This window comes from Salvelinus fontinalis, chromosome 5 (assembly GCF_029448725.1).
Source record: "Salvelinus fontinalis isolate EN_2023a chromosome 5, ASM2944872v1, whole genome shotgun sequence".
Classification (NCBI taxonomy): domain Eukaryota; kingdom Metazoa; phylum Chordata; class Actinopteri; order Salmoniformes; family Salmonidae; genus Salvelinus; species Salvelinus fontinalis.
Window position 1 is genome coordinate 29403985 of NC_074669.1, and position 20320 is coordinate 29424304.

The 20320-nt window shown below is 40.8% G+C and overlaps 1 protein-coding gene across 2 annotated transcripts; it reads left to right on the forward strand.

Annotated features, from left to right (window-relative positions):
* The first annotated feature begins 292 nt into the window (after positions 1–292).
* LOC129855450 (gelsolin-like) lies at positions 293–17877 on the forward strand. 2 transcript variants are annotated; one of them, XM_055923119.1, is made up of 16 exons: positions 293–352; positions 6911–7095; positions 7478–7632; positions 9763–9924; positions 10251–10400; positions 11515–11601; positions 11747–11968; positions 12233–12448; positions 13446–13579; positions 14280–14370; positions 14628–14798; positions 15634–15811; positions 16076–16191; positions 16311–16388; positions 17195–17255; positions 17387–17877. In XM_055923119.1, exons 2-16 carry the CDS (start codon positions 6915–6917, stop codon positions 17545–17547), a joined length of 2163 nt encoding a protein of 720 aa, XP_055779094.1. In that variant the 5' UTR covers positions 293–352; positions 6911–6914; the 3' UTR covers positions 17548–17877. The 2 variants fall into 2 exon arrangements, with proteins under 2 accessions (XP_055779094.1, XP_055779093.1); XM_055923118.1 differs by lacking the exon at positions 293–352 and adding an exon at positions 1360–1475.
* Positions 17878–20320: the final 2443 nt, after the last annotated feature.

Here is a 20320-nt window from a genome sequence, read left to right on the forward strand (position 1 = left end):
TATATTTATTCACTTTGACATTACAGGAGTATTTTGTGTAGATCAATCAAATATATTTCAATACCACTTTGTAACTCAACAAAATATGAAAATAGGTTCAAGAGCGTGTAGGCTTTCTAAAGGCCCTGTACTACCTACTCAAAGTAGGCCTACAGTGGTAAGCACTAGTTTACTATGTGTTGTTACTTGCAGGTTCAGTTGGGGCAGGGCGGGAGACGCCTCTTCTTTCTGAGCGCAAAGCTCCAGCTATATAATAGCCTCACTCACATTCAATCTTTTCAGAATCTGAAATACTACACTGCATCCACATACTTTGCAGCTGAGTTCATCTTCAAAAGTTTTCTACTATCAGGTAAAAAAAAATGAAAAATACACAAGTTGTATAATCAGCAATTATCATACAATTAGGATACAGATAGATTTGTAAAATAAATTGGCTCCTCTCATTTACATTAAATGATATCAGAGATAATCCTTGACTTTCTGTATATTGTAAAAGTTATTTGTTTCTTTATCAGCAGCATTTTTAGCTTTAAAGAAACGTTGCTGCTGGTCTATTCTTTATCATATCGCAGTTGCCTTGCAAACTCATCTGAGGTAGGCTAGATGTATTGGGTATTCTTTCGAATAAATGTCAATAGGTTAATCACCATAAAATGTGTACAATGTCCGAGGGAAATATAAAATAACTTTTTGTTCACATAAATTGTTTATAGGCTCCCAAAAATGGAGGCGTGGCTTAGTAGTGGTGTGGCTTTTTCATTTTTTTGCCACCCGTGAGAGTAAATTTAATTCCAGTTAATCGGTTCTGCTAAGATTGAGCACAGACTTAATGAGTATTAATGAGGCTTACACAAGAGTATGAGTTCCTCAACTGTCTATGCATATCTTAATGTTGGGATTGTTACCACTTTGTTTTAATATTAAAATAGTAATGTTGCAAATATCCAGCAACGTGTTTTTGTAAGGTGGAGTCAAGCACATTATGTATCTTTTCATTAAATTTATATTCAAATATGTGATGTGCAAAACTATTGAATTTAAAAAAAATCTGCAGTGTACAAACTTAACATGATGAACAGGAATTACATTTACTCCCACAGATAGACAAAACAATCTGAAAGTCACACCCCCAAAAGGGCACACCTCCTCAGGTGCTGGGTCAACCCAGCATGAAAGTTAATAAAAACCCAACTGATGGTTAAATGTTTGGGTAACCGGGCTATTTTCAGAAGACATGGCTTATTAGGGGCGTGGTTTTCAGATAGTTATTTTTTGTCACCCGGCTATAGTTTACGACGTGTTGTTACTTGCAAATTGGATTGGGTGGGGCTTGAGATGCCTCTTCTTTCCGAGATGCTCTGGCTTTATAATAGCCTCACTCACAATCTTTGCAGAATCTTGAATAGGCTACTACACAACATCCACATCTGCCTTTGCTGCTGAGTTCATCTTCGAAAGTTTTCTACTATCAGGTAAAAAAAATAAAAAAATACAGACGTTTTATATCCTTACGTCAGCAATTCTCATCCAATTAGGATACAGATATACACGAGAACTAAACTTAAAAGTATTTTTTTTGTTTATCAGGAGAATCTTTGGTGTGAAGTGACATGTTGCTGCCAGTCTATTCTTTATCATATCGCAGTTGCCCTGCAAACACATTTCTGGTTTGGCTGGATATATTAGCTATTCTTTTGAATAGATGCATACATGTTAATAGGTTAATTCCCACAAAATGTGTAGAATGGCAGAGGGGAAAAAAAAAAGAACTGTTTCAGTAATAAACTGTGCCTTTAAATTGTAGTTGGTGGCTCAGCTAGTAGGGTCCAGGAGGGGAAAACCTATGCAAAAACCGTCTATATGAGTCATATTCATATTTTACAGAGGAATTAACAGTATGATTCCATATTGGAAAGACTTTCACATACATTTTTTATTTTATTTTAGAATACATCCATTTTATTGTATACTACAGCCATTTTTCAATTGTATTGCTCAATTGAGTTGCTGTATTAGCATGCTGCAGTGAATAAATAGTATGGAAAGTTACACACATTGGTATATGAGGTAAAAAATATATAGGCCTATCTCTGCCATATATCTCTGCATATTGATATGTTTTAACACAATGATATTGTGAACTAAATAAACTAATGACAGATAATTAATTAATTATTCTATTTTCCATATATTTTTTCATTTTTCATTATGTCGTTTATGTCTCAATCTTACATTACATTTTATGTAAAAGTAGCAGTGTGTAAATGTTTTTGGGAGGGTGTGTCACACAGATAACATCAATTATACACTATATATACAAAGTATGTGGACACACCTTCAAATGAATGGATTCGGTTATTTCAGCCACACCCGTTGCTGACAGGTGTATAAAATCGAGCAAACAGCCATGCAATCTCCATAGTCAAACATTGCAGTAGAATGGCCTTACTGAAGAGCTCAGTGACTTTTAACATGGCACCGTCATAGGATGCCACCTTTCCAACAAGTCAGTTTGTCAAATTTCTGCCCTGCTAGAGCTACCCCGGTCAACTGTAAGTGCTGTTATTGTGAAGTGGAAACTTTTAGAAGCAACGACGGCTCAGCCATGAAGTGGTAGGCCACACAAGCTAACAGAACGGGACAGCCGAGTGCTGGAGCGTGTAGCTCCTAAAAATTGTCTGTCCTCGGTTGCAATACTCACTATCGAGTTCCAAACTACCTCTGGAAGCATGGTCAACACAAGAACTGTTCGTTGGGAGCTTCATGAAATTGGTTTCTATGGCCGAGCAGGCGCACACAAGCCTAAAATCACCATGTGCAATGCCATGCGTCGGATGGCGTGGTGTAAAGCTTGCCACCATTAGAATCTGGAGCAGTGGAAACGCTTTCTCTGGAGTAATGAATCACGCTTCACCAACTGGCAGTCCAATGGACGAATCTGGGTTTGGCGGATGCCACGAGAATGCTACCTGCCCCAATGCATAGTGCCAACAGTAAAGTTTGGTGGCTGAGGAATAATCGTCTGGTGCTGTTTTTATGGTTTGGGCTAGGATCCTTAGTTCCAATGAAGGGAAATCTTAACGCTACAGCATACAATGACATTCTAGACAATACTGTGCTTCCAATTTTGTGGCAATAGTTTTGGGAAGGCCCTTTCCTGTTTCAGCATGGCAATGCCCCCGTGCACAAAGCAAAGTCCAGACAGAAATGGTTTGTCGAGATCGGTGTGGAAAACTTGACTGGCCGGCACAGAGCCCTAACCTCATCCCCATCGAACACCTTTGTGATGAATTGGATCGCTGACTGCGAACCAGGCCTAATCACCCAACATCAGTGCCCGACCTCACTAACGCTCTTGTTGCTGAATGGAAGCAAGTCCCCTCAGAAATGTTCCAACATCTAGTTGAAAGCCTTCCTAGAAAAGTGCAGGCTGTTATAGCAGCTACGGAGAGGACCAACTCGATAGTAATGCCCATGATTTTGGAATGAGATGTTCGACGAGCAGGTGTTCACATACTTTTGGTCATGTATTGTGTATGTCATTTTGCTGTCTGTCATCCTATAGTTTTTACTGTTTGGCGTCTGAGGTGGGTAAGTGTTGTGAATTAGCCCAGAACCCATCAAGTAGAACCACAGAGGAATCGAGCTGCTTGCGGAATACTGAGAGAGTAATTGGTTAGAGGACCACATGGGCTACAGGGGCATTTGTTTACAGATTCCCGTCTTGGGGAAAATGTTTCTTATTTTTCCAATCCAGTCTCATGAGACGCTTCAATCAAAACACTGTATTTGCTGAGATCAATAAAATGAAAAAATATCTTCTATCACGTCTTTATGTACATGACATTTCAAGTTTGGAACGCAATCATGTCAGGTATGCTTGTATGGTGAATATGGACCACAATACATTTTCAGATGCTGAAATGTTGAGAAATGGATAAGTCATCCGAACAGTCAGTTTGAGAGAAAGAGAAAGAAAGAGAGATTAGTAGAGAGAGAAAGGGAGAGAAATAGTTCTTTCTCTCGAGTCAGTCGGGCTCATGTGACTCACTCTCTCATTTGCACCACCACCCTAGATCAACATTGAGTTACTGTCGGAGTTCGAGATAGACACCATTCTCATTAAGGAGTAATGGTAAAGTGTCCGGTTTCATGTACGTCTGATATTGATACAAAAACATGAGGTATGAGAGACATACTGCCTCTGTGATACAGAGCGGTTGTTTGACAACACGACATTCTAAAAGGTTTCACACACAATGTTAAAAGCATGACATTTTGCTTTAACTATGTGGATGACATCCGTAGTAAAGAAAGACTAAATACCGTTGCCAAATAAATGAAGTAGCCTATGTCTCTGACTCATTTTTCTCGACAGCTGAAGTAAAAACTCTGCGATGATTTGAAGGAACAAGGCCAATGAGAAGGCTACAATCTTCTCTGTCTGTTGTAAGGGATATTGCAGCTGCACAAGCAGGATGCTGTCCTTATACATTGCATTGGAGTGAAAAGAATCTTTGTTTGTGTGATGATGTAGGGCTTATATTTGTACTTGCTGCCATGTCATAGTCACTAGCCAGAGTTGCTGAAAAATAACACTACTGCTTTGACTGCCTGTCTGCTTCCTGCTTCGCCAAAGTTTGCAATGATGGTGAAAAAAAAATATTAGACATTGTGTCTGTGGCTTGCTTGCGTTTGATATGTTGGCTAAATAGCTACATGTAACTCCCCACTTGAGTTTTGTGTTGCTGCAAAAAACTATCTGCGAGTATGTACGAACATGTTGATCATGTCTTTTTTGGACAACATGTAAACGGCTGCATGTAGCCTAACTTTGAAAAAAGAACATGAAATCATGCTTATGCTTAAAAGCCTACTGAGGCATGGAATGCAATGGACATTACCTTCTGATGATGGTCTAAGTGTCAGCCATTTTGGTCAAGGAGTTGGTCAACCATGGTTTGCCAGTGCTGTGATAAGATAGTGTGGAAAAAAATACATTTGAAGAATTTATCTTCACTGTATGTTTGTTAGTTAGCTAGCCAGACAGTTTAAGAGGAATGATTCCAACATTCCATTCAAACAAGGCAGTCAATCCACAGCAATAAACTGGCTGAAATCAGTTGATGATAAGACTTAGACAAGTTGTAAAATCAACAAGTACTGATAGTGTATCATATAATAGCACTCACAGTTTACCAAGAAAACAAATCATTTAGTCATTTATGGTCTTTTTGAATGTATTTTAGAGGCTATTTATATAGAAAATTTGTACAAAACCTGTATAAACTGTATTTATAATTATATGACAATATTTTAGGTTGACAGTAATTCTATTACTCAATTTCTGATGTATCACACGCCTATCTGTTATGTTCCTGCATAAATCAAATCTGGATTATGCCTCTACTGCCATTAACTCATATTACACTGGTTTTGATTTGTTCCTGACCAATGTGGCTGCCACTTTCACTCCATTCTTGAACATTAAGGGTGTATGACAAAGCCCCTCTAGTAATTTCATAGGATCTCTATTGTAGCTGCTAAGAAAAAAATCATTCACATGGGCAGAAATATCTGTATTTTTAGCCCCAGCAAAACGGTTTCCAGAAAATCCGTAACTGCAACCACTCCTTTGTTTTACAACAGACACAGGGATCTGTTGACATAATATTGGGTCATTCAACAGAACACACACCTGTCTTAAGTAAACAATACTGTTTTAAAGTCAATAGTCATGTGATATGGCCTTCTCTTCAGTGAGCCAATAATTTCCTCTGTTTACCTGGAGAAAATATTACCTGGAGCTTTGACTTGTGTTGTGTAATAAATGCCTCTAAGGATTCAGTCAAACATTAACTAACGTAATTGACGTACAACGTACAGTAATGATCCTATTACACATATGACACAATACTAAAGTAGTGGTGTATTATGAAACCTAGGACTTTGGTACTTCTACACTTCAAAAAATGCTGGGTTGAAAACAACCCAGCGCTGGGTAAATAGTGGACAGAACACAAATAGGGTTATTTTGACCCAGGGTCACTTAGTTGGGTGGTTTTCTTTGAAGACTGGAGGCATGGCTTATTAGTGACGTGGCTTTCAGATAGTTCGTTTTGGCCACCCGTGAGAGTAAATGTTATTCCTGTTGATCATGATTTGTTTGTGCACTGCAAATTTCAAATGTTCTTCAATATTTTTTGCAAGTTACGTATGTTAATATAAATGTTCTAACATTATTTAAATATTGTAACATTGCTAACTCTCCCAACATTGGGATATGCATAGGCACCTGAGCAACTCACACTCTTGTGTGACAAGCATTTCGCTACACTCGCATTAACATCTGCTAACCATGTGTATGTGACCAATAAGATTTGATTTGATTTGAACCCTCATAAAAGCCACAAAGTGTCAGTGCTCAACCTCATTAGTGATGACAATACAAAATAACATGAACCAGAATGATATTTACTCTCATGGGAGGCAAAAAATATCAATTTGAAAGCCACGCACCCACGAAGCCACTCTTCCAGTCTTCTGATCTGACCCGATGGGTCATAGCTCAATAAGCCAGCATCAAAAACCCAACTAAGTGACCCAACTGGCTGTTCCAAAATAACCCAACAAGTGTTCTGTCCAATATTTACCAAGATTGATTTTTTTAACCCAGCATTATTTTTGAGTGTACCACTACAGACACTATCCAAGGTCTCGTTAACTGGTGATAAAGAGCCATACGTTTACATCATATCTTTGACTTTATTGTGATTCTGATTTTTTTGTGTGTTTGTCAGTGATAATGACAGTCATCTTGTGTATGACCTTGACTCTCCATCACCTCCTCCTCCTCCTAATCAACCCTTCGCTTTCTCCTTCTCCTGCTCCTCCTCCTCCCTTCCAGAACCATGGTGTTCCATAAGGAGTTCCAGATTGCAGGAAAGGGGCCTGGTCTTCAGGTATGGCGTGTGGAGAAGATGGATCTGAAGCCGGTTCCTAAACAGCTCTATGGGAACTTCTTCACTGGAGACTGCTACGTTCTGCTCTACACCACCGCCGCCCCCTCATACTACATCCACATGTGGATGGGTGAGAGATAGAGCTGGTTACCCCACTGATATATCCTACCAGAGTCACTCAAGCTGAGCCTTTAACTGCTATCCTATACGTGCAGAAAATGATAATGATAAGCATTATCAAAAGACACATGTCAGTTCACCTGTCATATTTATTTGATAATTGACTGAATGGTTCCTCCCTTTTATGTTTTGAATGCTCCAGGGTGAAGTTTCCCCTAGGTACACAGCTATATTCAGCAATCCTAACCTTAATCAGTAGTAGGAAAAATGCAAAACTGACCCAAGAACACCGCCTAAGGGGGAACTTCACCCTACATCGTTCTGTATGTTCAATGGCCTTTCCCATTGGTAATCTTACTCCTCATCTCTGTCTCTATTGGCTGATACCACAGGAAATGAAAGTTCTCAGGATGAAATGGGTGCGGCGGCCATCTTTGGCACCCAACTGGATGATTTCCTGGGCGGAGGCCCGGTCCAATTTAGAGAGGTCCAGAACAATGAGTCTATCACCTTCCTGGGATACTTCAAGTCTGGCATCAAGTACAAGGTGAGGTATTACTGAAAACTGTATCATTAAAAATGACTGAAAGTCTCTGTTTTCCTTTCCAGCACTTAGAAGCTTACTCTGTTATTATACAGCTCACTGCTATACTTCTCTGTGTATGCCAATGACATTGAAACCCAATGCAGTGAAGGGAAGGAAAATAATGTGTGCGGGTTTTGCATTATTAGGTTAAGTATTGATAACCAAGTATTGACAACAAAGTAGATTCAAATTTGAACTTGGTCACTAATGAGACTGAAGTTTAGATCTATTGAATTACAGGGTCCTACAATGGGTGGTCAAAGGTGTAGTAATCTATTCTCTAATCAGGACCATCCCAACATCAACACTCCCATTAAGTTAAGGATCTCTTCAGATCGGTGTCCTACCCACGGGACGGTTGCGCTAATGTGATTAGTATGACATTGTAAGTAACAAGAACATTTCCCAGGACATAGACATGTCTTATATCGGCAGAAAGCTTAAATTCTTGTTAATCTAACTGCACTGTCCAATTTACAGTAGCTATTACAGTGAAAACATACCATGCTATTGTTTGAGGAGAGTGTACTGTTATGTACTTGAAAATGTATATATTGACCAATTAGGCACATTTGGGCAGACTTGATACAGCATTTTGAACAGAAATACAATGGGTCATTGGATCAGTCTACAACTTTGCACATACACTGCTGCCGTCTAGTGGCCAAAATCTAAATTGTACCTAGAGTCCTAAGTTAGATACTGGCCTTTCTCTTGCATTTCAAAGATGATGAAAAAAACACATGTTTTTTTCTTTGTATGATCTTTTACCAGATCTAATGTGTTATATTCTCCTACATTAATTTCATTTCCACAAACTTCAAAGTGTTTCCTTTCAAACGGTATCAAGAATATGAATATCCTTGCTTCAGGTGCTGAGCTACGGGCAGTTAGATTTGGGTATGTCATTTTAGGCGAAAATTGAAAAAAAAGGGTCCAATCCTGTGTTGAAATACTAATGATTCTCGACACATGTTGCCAAAAAGCTAACTGTACTATTTAAAGGACTGTGTCTTTAAGTTTTAGCTTTAACAATGGTTAAAGTTTTCCATAGAAGGTTGCTATGGAGAGTTTGAAATGTCAGACAGGCTGAGGGAGGGCACATCTGGGTCTTTTTTCAGAAGGAAGCCTTGGAAGTAAATATTTACTTACTACTCTGGACAAAGTTACTCACAATGAACTTTGAAGTTGGAGTTTGTAACATATGTAATATACACTGAGTATACAAAAAATGTATGGAAAATTCCACCCAAAAACTATCTTTTGGTATTTCTTTCATTAGTTAATTGTTGACATAGTCCTAAAATGTTTTGCTTCTCAGCAATCAAGTTTTCAAGACAGAGACCCCTATAACTCAACTCTGGACCTTGAAGTCAGTTCCACTGCTTTTTTCATTGTTGCCCTCTAATTAGGGACTGATTTAGGTGGGTGCAATTCATTATCAGGTAGAACAGAAAACCAGCAGGCTCCGGACCTCATAGGGTAAGAGTTCAATACCCCTGACAGACTGACCAGGTGAATCCAGGTGAAAGCTATGATCTCTTATTGATGTCACTTGTTAAATCCACTCCAATCAGTGTAGATGAAGGGGAGGAGACAGGCTAAGAGGTTAAAGAAGGATTTTTAAGCTTTGAGACAATTGAGACATGGATTGTGTATGTGTGCCATTTAGAGGGTGAATGGGCAAGACAAAATATTTAAGTACCTTTGAATGGGGTATGGTAGTAGGTGCCAGGTGCACCGGTTTGTGTAAAGAACTGCAACGCTGCTGGGTTTTTCACACTCAACAGTTTCCCGTGTATATAAAGAATGGTCCACCACCCAAAGGACATCCAGCCAACTTGACACAATTTTGGGAAGCATTGGAGTCAACATGGGCCAGCATCACGGTGGAATGCTTTCGTCACCTTGTAGAGTCCATGTCCGACTAATTGAGGCTGTTCTGAGGGCAAAAGCAGGAGGGTGCAACTCAATATTAGGAAGGTGTTCCTAATGTTTGGTATACTCACTGTGCATATAAACTTCTTATAAACTATGTTTTATTGTTAGCTTTGTTAACCTGACACATTATTTAAATTCTCTGTCCCTCAGCAAGGTGGGGTGGCCTCTGGCTTCCAGCACGTGGTGACCAACGAGATGAACGTCAAGCGTCTGCTGCACATCAAGGGCCGCAGGGTCATCAGAGCCACAGAGGTGGACATGTCCTGGTCCAGCTTCAACAGTGGGGACTGCTTCATCGTCGACCTGGGAAAGGTGAGCTGGGATAGGGTATCAGTGACGAAGCTCAATGATGAAATTAGAAGTTAAGGAGTTAGGTCTCCTCAACCAGACCCTCGTGCATTGAACTTAGTCGATGCTACATAAGGGGATTGTCACATAGGCAGAAGCACAATGTTTGCATATGTGTAATGGGAGGGATGACGGCTCCAAAGAAGGAGAGGGCAGTAAAATACCCCAGTTGTTATTTTGTGGAGCATACATGAGCATGCATAAGTAGTTAAATCCAGAGGCAAGACTCCTCCCTTACCATAAGTCTGAGTCATGGCCATTAATAAGAGAACTTTTGTTTCTATTCTCAGGACATCTTCCAGTGGTGTGGCAGTGAGTGCAACCGCTTCGAGCGACTGAAGGCGTCCGAGGTGGCCATCGATGTCCGTGACAACGAGAGGAATGGCCGGGCCAAGCTGCAAATTGTTGAGGAGGGAGGAGAGCCAGAGGCTATCATCAACGTGAGACATTTGCATTTTTACATTTTAGTAATTTAACACTCTCTTATCCAAACACACACACACACACACACACACACACACACACACACACACACACACACACACACACACACACACACACACACACACACACACACACACACACACACAGAGATGATCGAGGAGGGAGGAGAGCCTCGACTGAGTCCCAAATCATCCCCTCACCGCTCCCCCTCCAATTGCACGTTCACACGCACCTCTGCCATTTGCACAAGTGTCTCATTGCTGAGGGAGTGAAGATGATCGAGAGTGTAGGGGCTAATTAGACCTTCAGTCACTTCCACCGAGCCAGCAGGCTTCAGAGCGAAGTGCTATCCCGACACGCACTGCGATATGTTTGGAGTCTGCGCAATTTCATAAAATAATGGAGAGGCATTCCTAATTATATGTTGTTTGCATTTGTTAATGTCTGATTTCGAGACTTGATACATGTAACAGATGACATACCTCCCAAATTAAATGTTTAACTGTTACTGTGGTTTATATCTTGTAAAACAACAGGGGGATTCGTTAATTTGAATTTCATGGTCGTTTTATTGTTTAAAAGTGGAACATGTATTGCATCATTCAAGTAAGGAGTGTGTTCCGAAGTTGATGGGTTTATTGATCATATCCCTACTCTCTGGAGGTCACCCTCGGAGTTTCGTCAGCAACACGTGACGACGGAGGGCCCTTCGAGCGAGTTGATAGGGGCGAGGGGGCAGTTTGGGATTGTCATCGACGTGAGTCACCTTCACCACCACTTTCTGTCCCTGTAATACAGGAAGGGAATATGGGAGCGAGGGTTACTGGCATCTGGCATTATTATGCCCTTTTAGCACACTAAGACATTGCAGTATGAACTTGAATCATTTTAGCTGTCTTCTATTTTGTCTCATTTAATGCATTTTTAAAAGGTAAGGGGTTGTTCCTGGTCTTGACCGGTGGTCACAAACTCTATACAAGGGTTTTTATGCAACGGTGGAACAGTAGATGAGCGCAATGGGACTTCATAGGGAGAGCTGATAAACTTGGCTATGACTTATTTCTCCTTATTCACGGTATTAATAATTGCTGTGTTTGTGTTTATGTTAAGGCTCTGGGGCCCAAACCCAACATCGCTGCAGGAAGCCCTGATGACGAGACTGTTGAAAAATCCAACAAGAAGGGAGCTCTCTACATGGTAAAGACTCACAACCCTGTGCTGTTCCCAGTCTGTCATATGTGTATGTTTTGTGGTGGCGCTGTGTACTGAGAAAGCACAATGGTCCATTTCAGTTATCTCTGTATAATGTGGATGAATAAAGATGTATTGTATTGGGTTGTAGATCTCTGATGCGGCCGGCTCCATGACGGTGTCAGTGGTGGCCCAGACCAGCCCCTTCAAACAAGAGATGCTCTCTCCCAGCGAGTGTTACATTCTGGACAACGGATCGGACTGCAAGATCTTTGTCTGGAAAGGACCTAGTGCCTCCACAGATGAGCGCAAGGCTGCCATGAATGCTGCAGAACAGTTCATCAAGGAGAAGAATTACCCCAAGCAGACCCAGGTAACGTTACAGCAAACATGTCTTCAGACTGCTGCCGCGCATTCGCAGGCCAAAGTTATGCACCATGACAGTAACCTTTCTACCCTACTGCTGCTGAATTGTGCAAAAGTCATACACTACAACAACAACCTCTCCACATCCCATCACCACTCACTCAGTTCTGTGTATTGACCAATTCCTTTGGATCTACTGCTATCATGTCCCTTTACAGATATGTGGGTTGAATGATTGAAGTCCTTTGATGTCTTCTTCTGTCCTGTACAGATCCAGGTGTTGCCGTGCGGAGGAGAGACTACCCTGTTTAAGCAGTTCTTCTGTAACTGGAAGGATAAGGACCAGACCACGGGCCCAGGCCAGGCCTACAGTGTGGGACGTATTGCCAGGGTGGAGCAGGTCCCCTTCGACTCCTCCGCCCTACACACCAACAAGACCATGGTTGCCCAACACGGCATGGTGGATGATGGATCCGGGAAGGTTCAGGTACTGCTGAGAGAATCTAGTGATGAGATTCAGTATGATGATCTAATTCCAGTGGTGGAAAATACCCAATTGTCATACTTGAGTAAAAGTAAAGATTCCTTAATAGAAAATGACTCAAGTAAAAGTAAAAGTCACCCAGTAAAATCCTAGTTGAGTAAAAGTCTAAACGTATTTGGTTTTAAATACACTTAAGTAACAAAAGTAAATGTAATTGCTAAAATATACTTAAGAATCAAAAGTAAAAGTATGAATAATTTCAAATTCCTTATATTATGCAAATCAGACGGCACCATTTTAATTTTTGTGATTTTTATTTATGGATAGCCAGGGGCATGCTCCAACACTCAGACATAATTTACAAACAACGCATGTGTTTAGTGAGTCCGCCAGATCAGAGGCAGTAGGGATGACCAGGGATGTTCTCTTGATAAGTGTGTGCATTATAATATTTTCCTGTCCTGCTAAGCATTCAAAATGTAACGAGTACTTTTGGGTGTCAGGGAAAATGTATGGAGTAAAAGTACATACTTTTCTTTAGGAATGTAGTGAAGTAAAAGTAAATATAAATATGTCAAAAATATAAATAGTAAAGTACAGATACCCCAAAAAACGACTTAAATAGTACTTTCAAATATTTTTACATAGCTGTATAATTCTACTACTCCTGGTGGTGTGAGAATAGTGAAAAGAGTGAATCTCAATTTGTCTTTCCAAAAATCCTTTCATCTTATCTCCTCACCTACTTCTGAACTGTTTTGGAGGAGAACATCCAAGGTCCATCCCCCTCAGACCTCCTTCTCCAATGTGCCATAGAGCCATAGAGAGAATAACAGGCAGAGGGAGAATGTGTTACAAGGAAGTAGGCCAACTTGTGCATGTGTGCTGGAGGCTGCCGTCCCGACCACTAGACCACCCAGCCCATATGTGAATTGTTTTTAATGTACCACACACTGAGAGTTGCACCTTGGTAAATAAAGGCGATGCTTCTCCTCCTCAGGTGTGGCGTGTGGAGGATGGTGCCCAGGTGCCAGTGGACCCCTCCAGCTACGGCCAGTTCTATGGAGGTGACTGCTACCTGGTCCTGTACAGCTACCGCCTAGGAGGCAGGGAGCAGCATATCATCTACACCTGGTGAGTGTTGTTCACCATGTCGCCACAAGAGAGAGCCATCATCAGACTGGAGCTAAAGACTGAGTATACCAAACATTGAGAACACCTTCCAAATATTGAGTTGTGCCCTTTTGGCCTCAGAACAGCCTCAATTCGTCGGGCATGGACTCTACAAGGTGTCAAAAACGTTCCACAGCGATGCTGGCCCATGTTGACTTCAATGCTTCCCACAGTTGTGTCAAGTTGGCTGGATGTCCTTATGGGTGGTGGACCATTCTTGATGCACAAGGGAAACTGTTGAGCATGAAAACCCCAGCAGCATTGCAGTTCTTGACACACACCAGCGCCCCTAGGACCTACTACCATACCCTGTTCAAAGGCACTTAAATCTTTTTTTTCTTGCCCATTCACCCTCTGAATGGCACATACACACAATCCATGTCTTAATTGTCTCAAGGCATAAAAATCCTTCTTTAACCTGTCTCCTCCCCTTCATCTACACTGATTGAAGTGGATTTAACAAGTGACATCAATAAGGGATCATAGCTTTCACCTGGATTCACCTGGTCAGTCTATGTCATGGAAAGAGCAGGTGTTCTTAATTTGTTGTATACTCAGTGTAACTGCAGGAGCACATTAAGTTCTCTCTGTTTGTGTCTATGTTATCCCATACCATAACAGTGATTGATGGATTGATATATTGATTGATTGATGTCTTCAGGCAGGGGCGGAAGTGTACTCAGGATGAGCTGGCTGCTTCTGCCTTCCTGACGGTCAGGCTGGACGACTCCATGGGAGGCTCACCTGTCCAAGTAAGACTTACTGTACAAAGACAATCCAAGAACAACTGCTCCCCATTCAGATAAATCTGATTTAAACACACCTCATATGTCTTTCAAACACTCAGAGAAGTGTCCTCTTGTCTTTGTAGTTTGGAAGTGTGATTTATTTATTTAACCTGAGCCAGGTAAGTCATTGAGAACAAAATCTGTTTTACAGTAACAACCTGGCTGTGAAAGCCCATGGTCTAATGGTTGTGTTGAAATGTCTCCTCTCCTCTCTCCTCCAGGTGCGTGTGACTCAGGGCCAGGAGCCGGCCCACCTGATGAGTCTGTTCAAGGGGAAGCCCATGGTGATCCACCTGGGCGGAACGTCCCGTAAGGGGGGCCAGAGCAAGGTGGGCTCCACACGCCTCTTCCACATCCGCCAGAGCTCCACCAAGGCCACACGGGCTGTAGAGGTCAGTCAATCACACAACAAACACGTATATCTGGGACGCTAAACCAGACAAGATAAAGCATGCCTGTCTATATAATGAATATGAATTGTGTGGGTTGAGGTTATTAAATGTAAAAGCACTAAACCTCTCTCTAAAAGCTTTTTCTTGAACCCTAAATGTTTTTCAAATAGATTACTAAGAAAAGCTCATCCATTGTTTAAAAATGGCCTTTTTGCCTTTGTGCAGATTGCCATGTCCCATTTTCGATTAATTTAAAATTAAACATTTTTCAAGTATCTCTCTTTTTCAAGCAAGCACTGCAGAGCTGGTTACAATTTCAATTTCATCCCCCTGAAAAAATAGAACAAATATTATGGCTGAACTCAAATGTGCTGGTTAATAAAAAACCTGTATTTATGTTAAATATGTTTGAAAAGGGTTTTTTGTTGTTAAATGATATTGTAAATTGGAATGGTAGAGTTATGTATTTTATGGAGTTATCAGAATTGTATGGGAAGGTCTACTCAATCCAAGATTACAACCAATTGATTACACCATTACCACAAAAATGGAGGAGGCAGGTGGCAGCAGGAGGAGGTAAGGAACTGGTCTGTCTGCCTAATATAAAGGATCAAAACTGACAGGGGGAATAAAAGTAGCATAAATAGGACAGTATGCCAGTTTCATTTGAGGACCAGGATGTTGACAGCTGTGCCATACAAACTGAAAATAGTTGGAAAGAGATTTTTGATGTAGCGATGGTACATCAAAAATGGTACAGGGTGTATGAGTTGATTTATAAAACGACGCAAGATTCAAGACTTCGTGCCCTCCCCGTCTCCAATCCTCTCCTCAGGTGGAGCCCTCTGCTGCGTTCCTGAACACCAATGATGTCTTTGTGCTGAAGTCCTCTGACACTATGTTCCTGTGGAGGGGAGTGGGGGCCACTGAGGAGGAGATGGCTGCGGCACAGCATGTCACCTCTTTCCTGGGAGGAGGGCGTGCCACTGTGGTGTCAGAGGGCAAGGAGCCTGGTGGGTGTTGTAGTCTTACACCTGGTGACTGTCATAACAAAACGGGCCTTAGTGATGAAAGGATTTATTTTACATTCATTTTTTTCTATTTTAAATACTTTTATTGCAGTGCTTTTATTAGCAAATATTACATTTGAACAATCATTACAAAATGATGTACTCACTATAATTTATTCTTGTATTTTTCTGATGTTTCTCCATTTGCATTGAATGAAACTGGTATGATGAGTCTTTTGATGTACCATATTCTGCTCTCTTCCCCAGCTGGGTTCTGGTCTGCTCTGGGAGGGAAGAAGGAGTACCAGACCTCCAGCTGTCTGCAGAAGATGGTGAAGCCACCACGCCTGTTTGGCTGCTCTAACAAGACTGGCAGACTCATAGTGAGTGGAGGAATGCTTTCTCTTAATGAAGGGACGGCCTATTTCGTTGTGAAGGTTGGAGACATCAAAGGATACTCTGTATTTTTCTCTTTCTCTTTTTCTTTGTCTTTCTCTCTCAGGCTGAGGAGGTGCCTGGAGATTTCAACCAGTCAGACTTGGCAACCGATGATGTCATGCTTCTGGACACTTGGGATCAGGTAAGGTCTTGGCATGATGTGGAATACCATTATAAAACCATTAGACAGTATTATCCGCATGATCCCAGTGGCTCTGATGCAACTTGAGTCCTGCCATGAGTTTTTAGAGGTAGTGGTCCAATCCTCCAATCCCTCTTCACATCCTGCTTTTATTGTTTCCTGTATAATAATTTGAGTGTGCAAGGTTGATCTTATAGAAATAGAATGACATACTTCCTGATGTATATAAACCCTGGATTGCTGGTACTATGTATTGGCCAATGAGAGGCTTTGAAGCTACCGGTCAGCCGTATTGGCAGTCATCCATAGGAATGAATGGAATTCTACAGTATTTCAATTAAATGTTTAAAGGACAAAATGACATGTATTTAAGAATGTTTTTGTTGTAGTGGGAACAGTAACATAAGATAAAAAATATACAGTATATAAAATGTTTACTTTAAGGACTTTTTAAAACATATATATTTATTAGCTCACATAATATTATTTAAAAGTATAGATTAAGGTGTCTATAATAGAATAATGGTGGCAAAAACAAATGTAGACATCAATACATGTATTTCTGTAGCTTAAATTGTTTTATTTACAATGGTTGGGGAATGCCAAGAAGGAGGCGTGGTTGCTTCAAAACAGCACCTCCTGTCTGTCATCTAGTGTAAATCATTGTTCGTGGCATGGGAACACACACAGTACAATTAATATGGCCGCCGGTCCACACATCATGGAGCATTGACTTGACTGGGAATGTCTGTCTATTTATTCTATTTCTATTGATGATTCACTCTCTATTTTTATTATTTTAATAGGTCTTCCTCTGGATAGGCAACGAGGCCAACGAAGTGGAGAGGACCGGATCAGCAAAAATTGGTAGGATTGATTAATAATCTGGATTTATTGGCCATTGTTCATACATACACTCTATCCCTACCTCATTGTAGTCATTGACAAAAAGTGTCAATCTATGGGACTTAATGTAGAGCTTTCTTTTTGTCTTTCAGCGACAGACTACTTGAATTCAGACCCCTCTGGACGCCGAGGCATTGCCATCACCACGATCAAGCAGGGAATGGAACCGCCAACCTTCACCGGCTGGTTCCAGGCCTGGGACCCCAAGATGTGGGAAACAGACCCTCTGGAGCGTATCCGTGCACGCTTTTAAAATGTACTGTCACTAGGACAACCACTTCCCCCTGCTCCCTCCCCTTCTTTCCCCTCGCATGGCTTCTTCTCCAGCATGATCCTGTACTCCTAAAAACAAGGCCAAGACATCTGCGAGCAGTTGGACCCATAAGCCAGATGAAACGGGTCCATTATATTGGACCAGTTTACAGTTCTGCTTGGATTAGCTTGGTCGCAGATATGTTTGTGTTCTTGCCTACTCCATTGCTGTGATTGTCAAGCCAAATGTTTGACATAACAATGAGTGACAAGGAGTATTGTCTTTATTTGACTATTTTCATGTATAACTGTGTGTCTTCTCAATAAAACACAATAATTAAAACTAAATATGTTAGCTACACGTGTAAATGTGGCCTTCAAGGGGCAATCAGAAGTTGTGACAAACATTTTTGGACTTAGAAATTAATGATGTGTACCCATTGATTCTTGAAGAAAATATCTTATAAATACCTCATTAGCTTAGTTCAACTGACGTACCCCATCACAAATTCGACCAAATGAAGATATATATAGCCACTAACCAAGAAACAACTTCCTAAGATGACAGTCTGATAACATATTTATTGTATAGCATATGTTTTTTTTTTTTTTATGTGCATATTTATGGTATAAATCATAAATTACATTTCAGCTACACTCAAAAATTGCACCGAAAGCAGCCATAACATTTACAGACACCAACATCAAATACCTAATTACTCCTCATAAAACATTTCGGAGAAATACATACTGTGCAGCAATTGAAAAACAGGATTCTTGTGATTCCAGACAATATTTCCGATTTATGAAATGTTTTACTTCAAACTAAATGTAGCGCTAAATTAGCATAGCCACGCCAGACAGACACACTTGGGCGGGCGCGACCAGTTGACATGCACGACAGATATATGAAATAACATTATAAATTTGGTCTTACTTTGGCTGATCTTTCATCAGAATGTTGATCAAGTTGTCCTTAGTCCAGAAGAGTCGTTCAATCCATTCAGAATGGCAACTTTCCATCTTCATTTAGCAGGGGTACTAGTCGAGTGGCATGGATCTCTCCAACGTAAACAAAGGAAACATTACGGAACACGGCAAAACTCCCGAAAAAATTCAAATAATCTGATTAAACTATATTGAAAAAACATACATTACGATGACATGGTCTCATTTATCAAATCAAATCCGAGCTGGAGATAGTTCACATCAGAAACGGCAGCAAAACAAAACATGATATCTCTCCCAAGTCGTGCGCTTCTGACTTCCTGAAATTGACGGTCACGCCAAAGAAATAGGTCTTATTTCACGTCAGAACAAGATAAACGCAAGATTTCTCTTCTGACGTCCTCTTGACACCCAGAGGAAGGCGTACGAGGTGTGTTTCGGGTCATAGGTGGCATGACCATGTATAGGCAGAGCGTTGAAGCGAGCATAAACATCTTGCATTTTACTTCCTGGTCGGGGAAAGTGCTGCCAAAGGACTTGTGTTCCACTCAGAGAAAAAATTAAAACGGTTTTAGAAACTATAGACTCTTTTCTATCCAATAGTATTAACAATATGCATATTGTAAGAGCAAAAATATATTAAGAGGCCGTTTGAAAATTTGCACAAATTTTATCTGTCACATGCGCTAAAATGCTTACTTACAAACCCTTAACCTACAATGTTTGTAAGTAAGCATTTTAGCGCATGTGACAGATAAAATTTGATTTACCAAACCAGGGCTGAGGAGACCGCTTTGTTATGGTTTCTTCTGCTGATTTCCACTTTAACAATGATGGGCATTTAAAAAATAATTTTTTCCTATTGTAAAATTTGCCTAACAAAGTCTATTTCATGCTTCTATACTGTAGTAAATTAACTTTTGTTTATAATAAAACGTCCTGTTTTTTTAAAGAAGGTTGTGCTTTTTTAAAACTGTGTGTACAGATTTAGGATCTTAATTTGAGCCAGTTTGCTACAGATCAAATCAAATCAAATCAAGTTTATTTTATATAGCCCTTCGTACATCAGCTAATATCTCGAAGTGCTGTACAGAAACCCAGCCTAAAACCCCAAACAGCAAGCAATGCAGGTGTAGAAGCACGGCGGCTAGGAAAAACTCCTTAGAAAGGCCAAAACCTAGGAAGAAACCTAGAGAGGAACCATGCTATGAGGGGTGGCCAGTCCTCTTCTGGCTGTGCCGGGTGGAGATTATAACAGAACATGGCTAAGATGTTCAAATGTTCATAAATGACCAGCATGGTCAAATAATAATCAGAAGTAAATGTCAGTTGGCTTTTCATAGCCGATCATTAAGAGTATCTCTACCGCTCCTGCGGTCTCTAGAGAGTTGAAAACAGTAGGTCTGGGACAGGTAGCACGTCCGGTGGACAGGTCAGGGTTCCATAGCCGCAGGCAGAACAGTTGAAACTGGAACAGCAGCAAGGCCAGGTGGACTGGGGACAGCAAGGAGTCATCATGCCCGGTAGTCCTGACGCATGGTCCTAGGGCTCAGGTCCTCCGAGAGAGAAAGAAAGAGAGAAGGAGAGAATTAGAGAGAGCATACTTAAATTCACACAGGACACCGGATAAGACAGGAGAAGTACTCCAGATATAACCAACTGACCCTAGCCCCCCGACACATAAACTACTGCAGCATAAATACTGGAGTCTGAGAAAAGCAGGAAAATAATCCTGCAGCAACAGGAAATGTGAATTATTATGTGGATTATAGTTAATGGACATTTTTGTAGTGTTTGATACATTTTTCATAAGGAAAATCAAGTCA

What these genes read in the sequence shown, in the direction of transcription:
- LOC129855450 (XM_055923119.1), top strand. Translation starts at nt 6,915, where the DNA reads ATGGTGTTCCATAAGGAGTTCCAGATTGCAGGAAAGGGGCCTGGTCTT. An exon ending in CAGCATATCATCTACACCTG is followed by an intron (nt 13,580 to 14,279) that starts GTGAGTGTTGTT and finishes TGATGTCTTCAG; the next exon opens with GCAGGGGCGGAAGTGTACTC. An exon ending in AGGCCACACGGGCTGTAGAG is followed by an intron (nt 14,799 to 15,633) that starts GTCAGTCAATCA and finishes TCCTCTCCTCAG; the next exon opens with GTGGAGCCCTCTGCTGCGTT.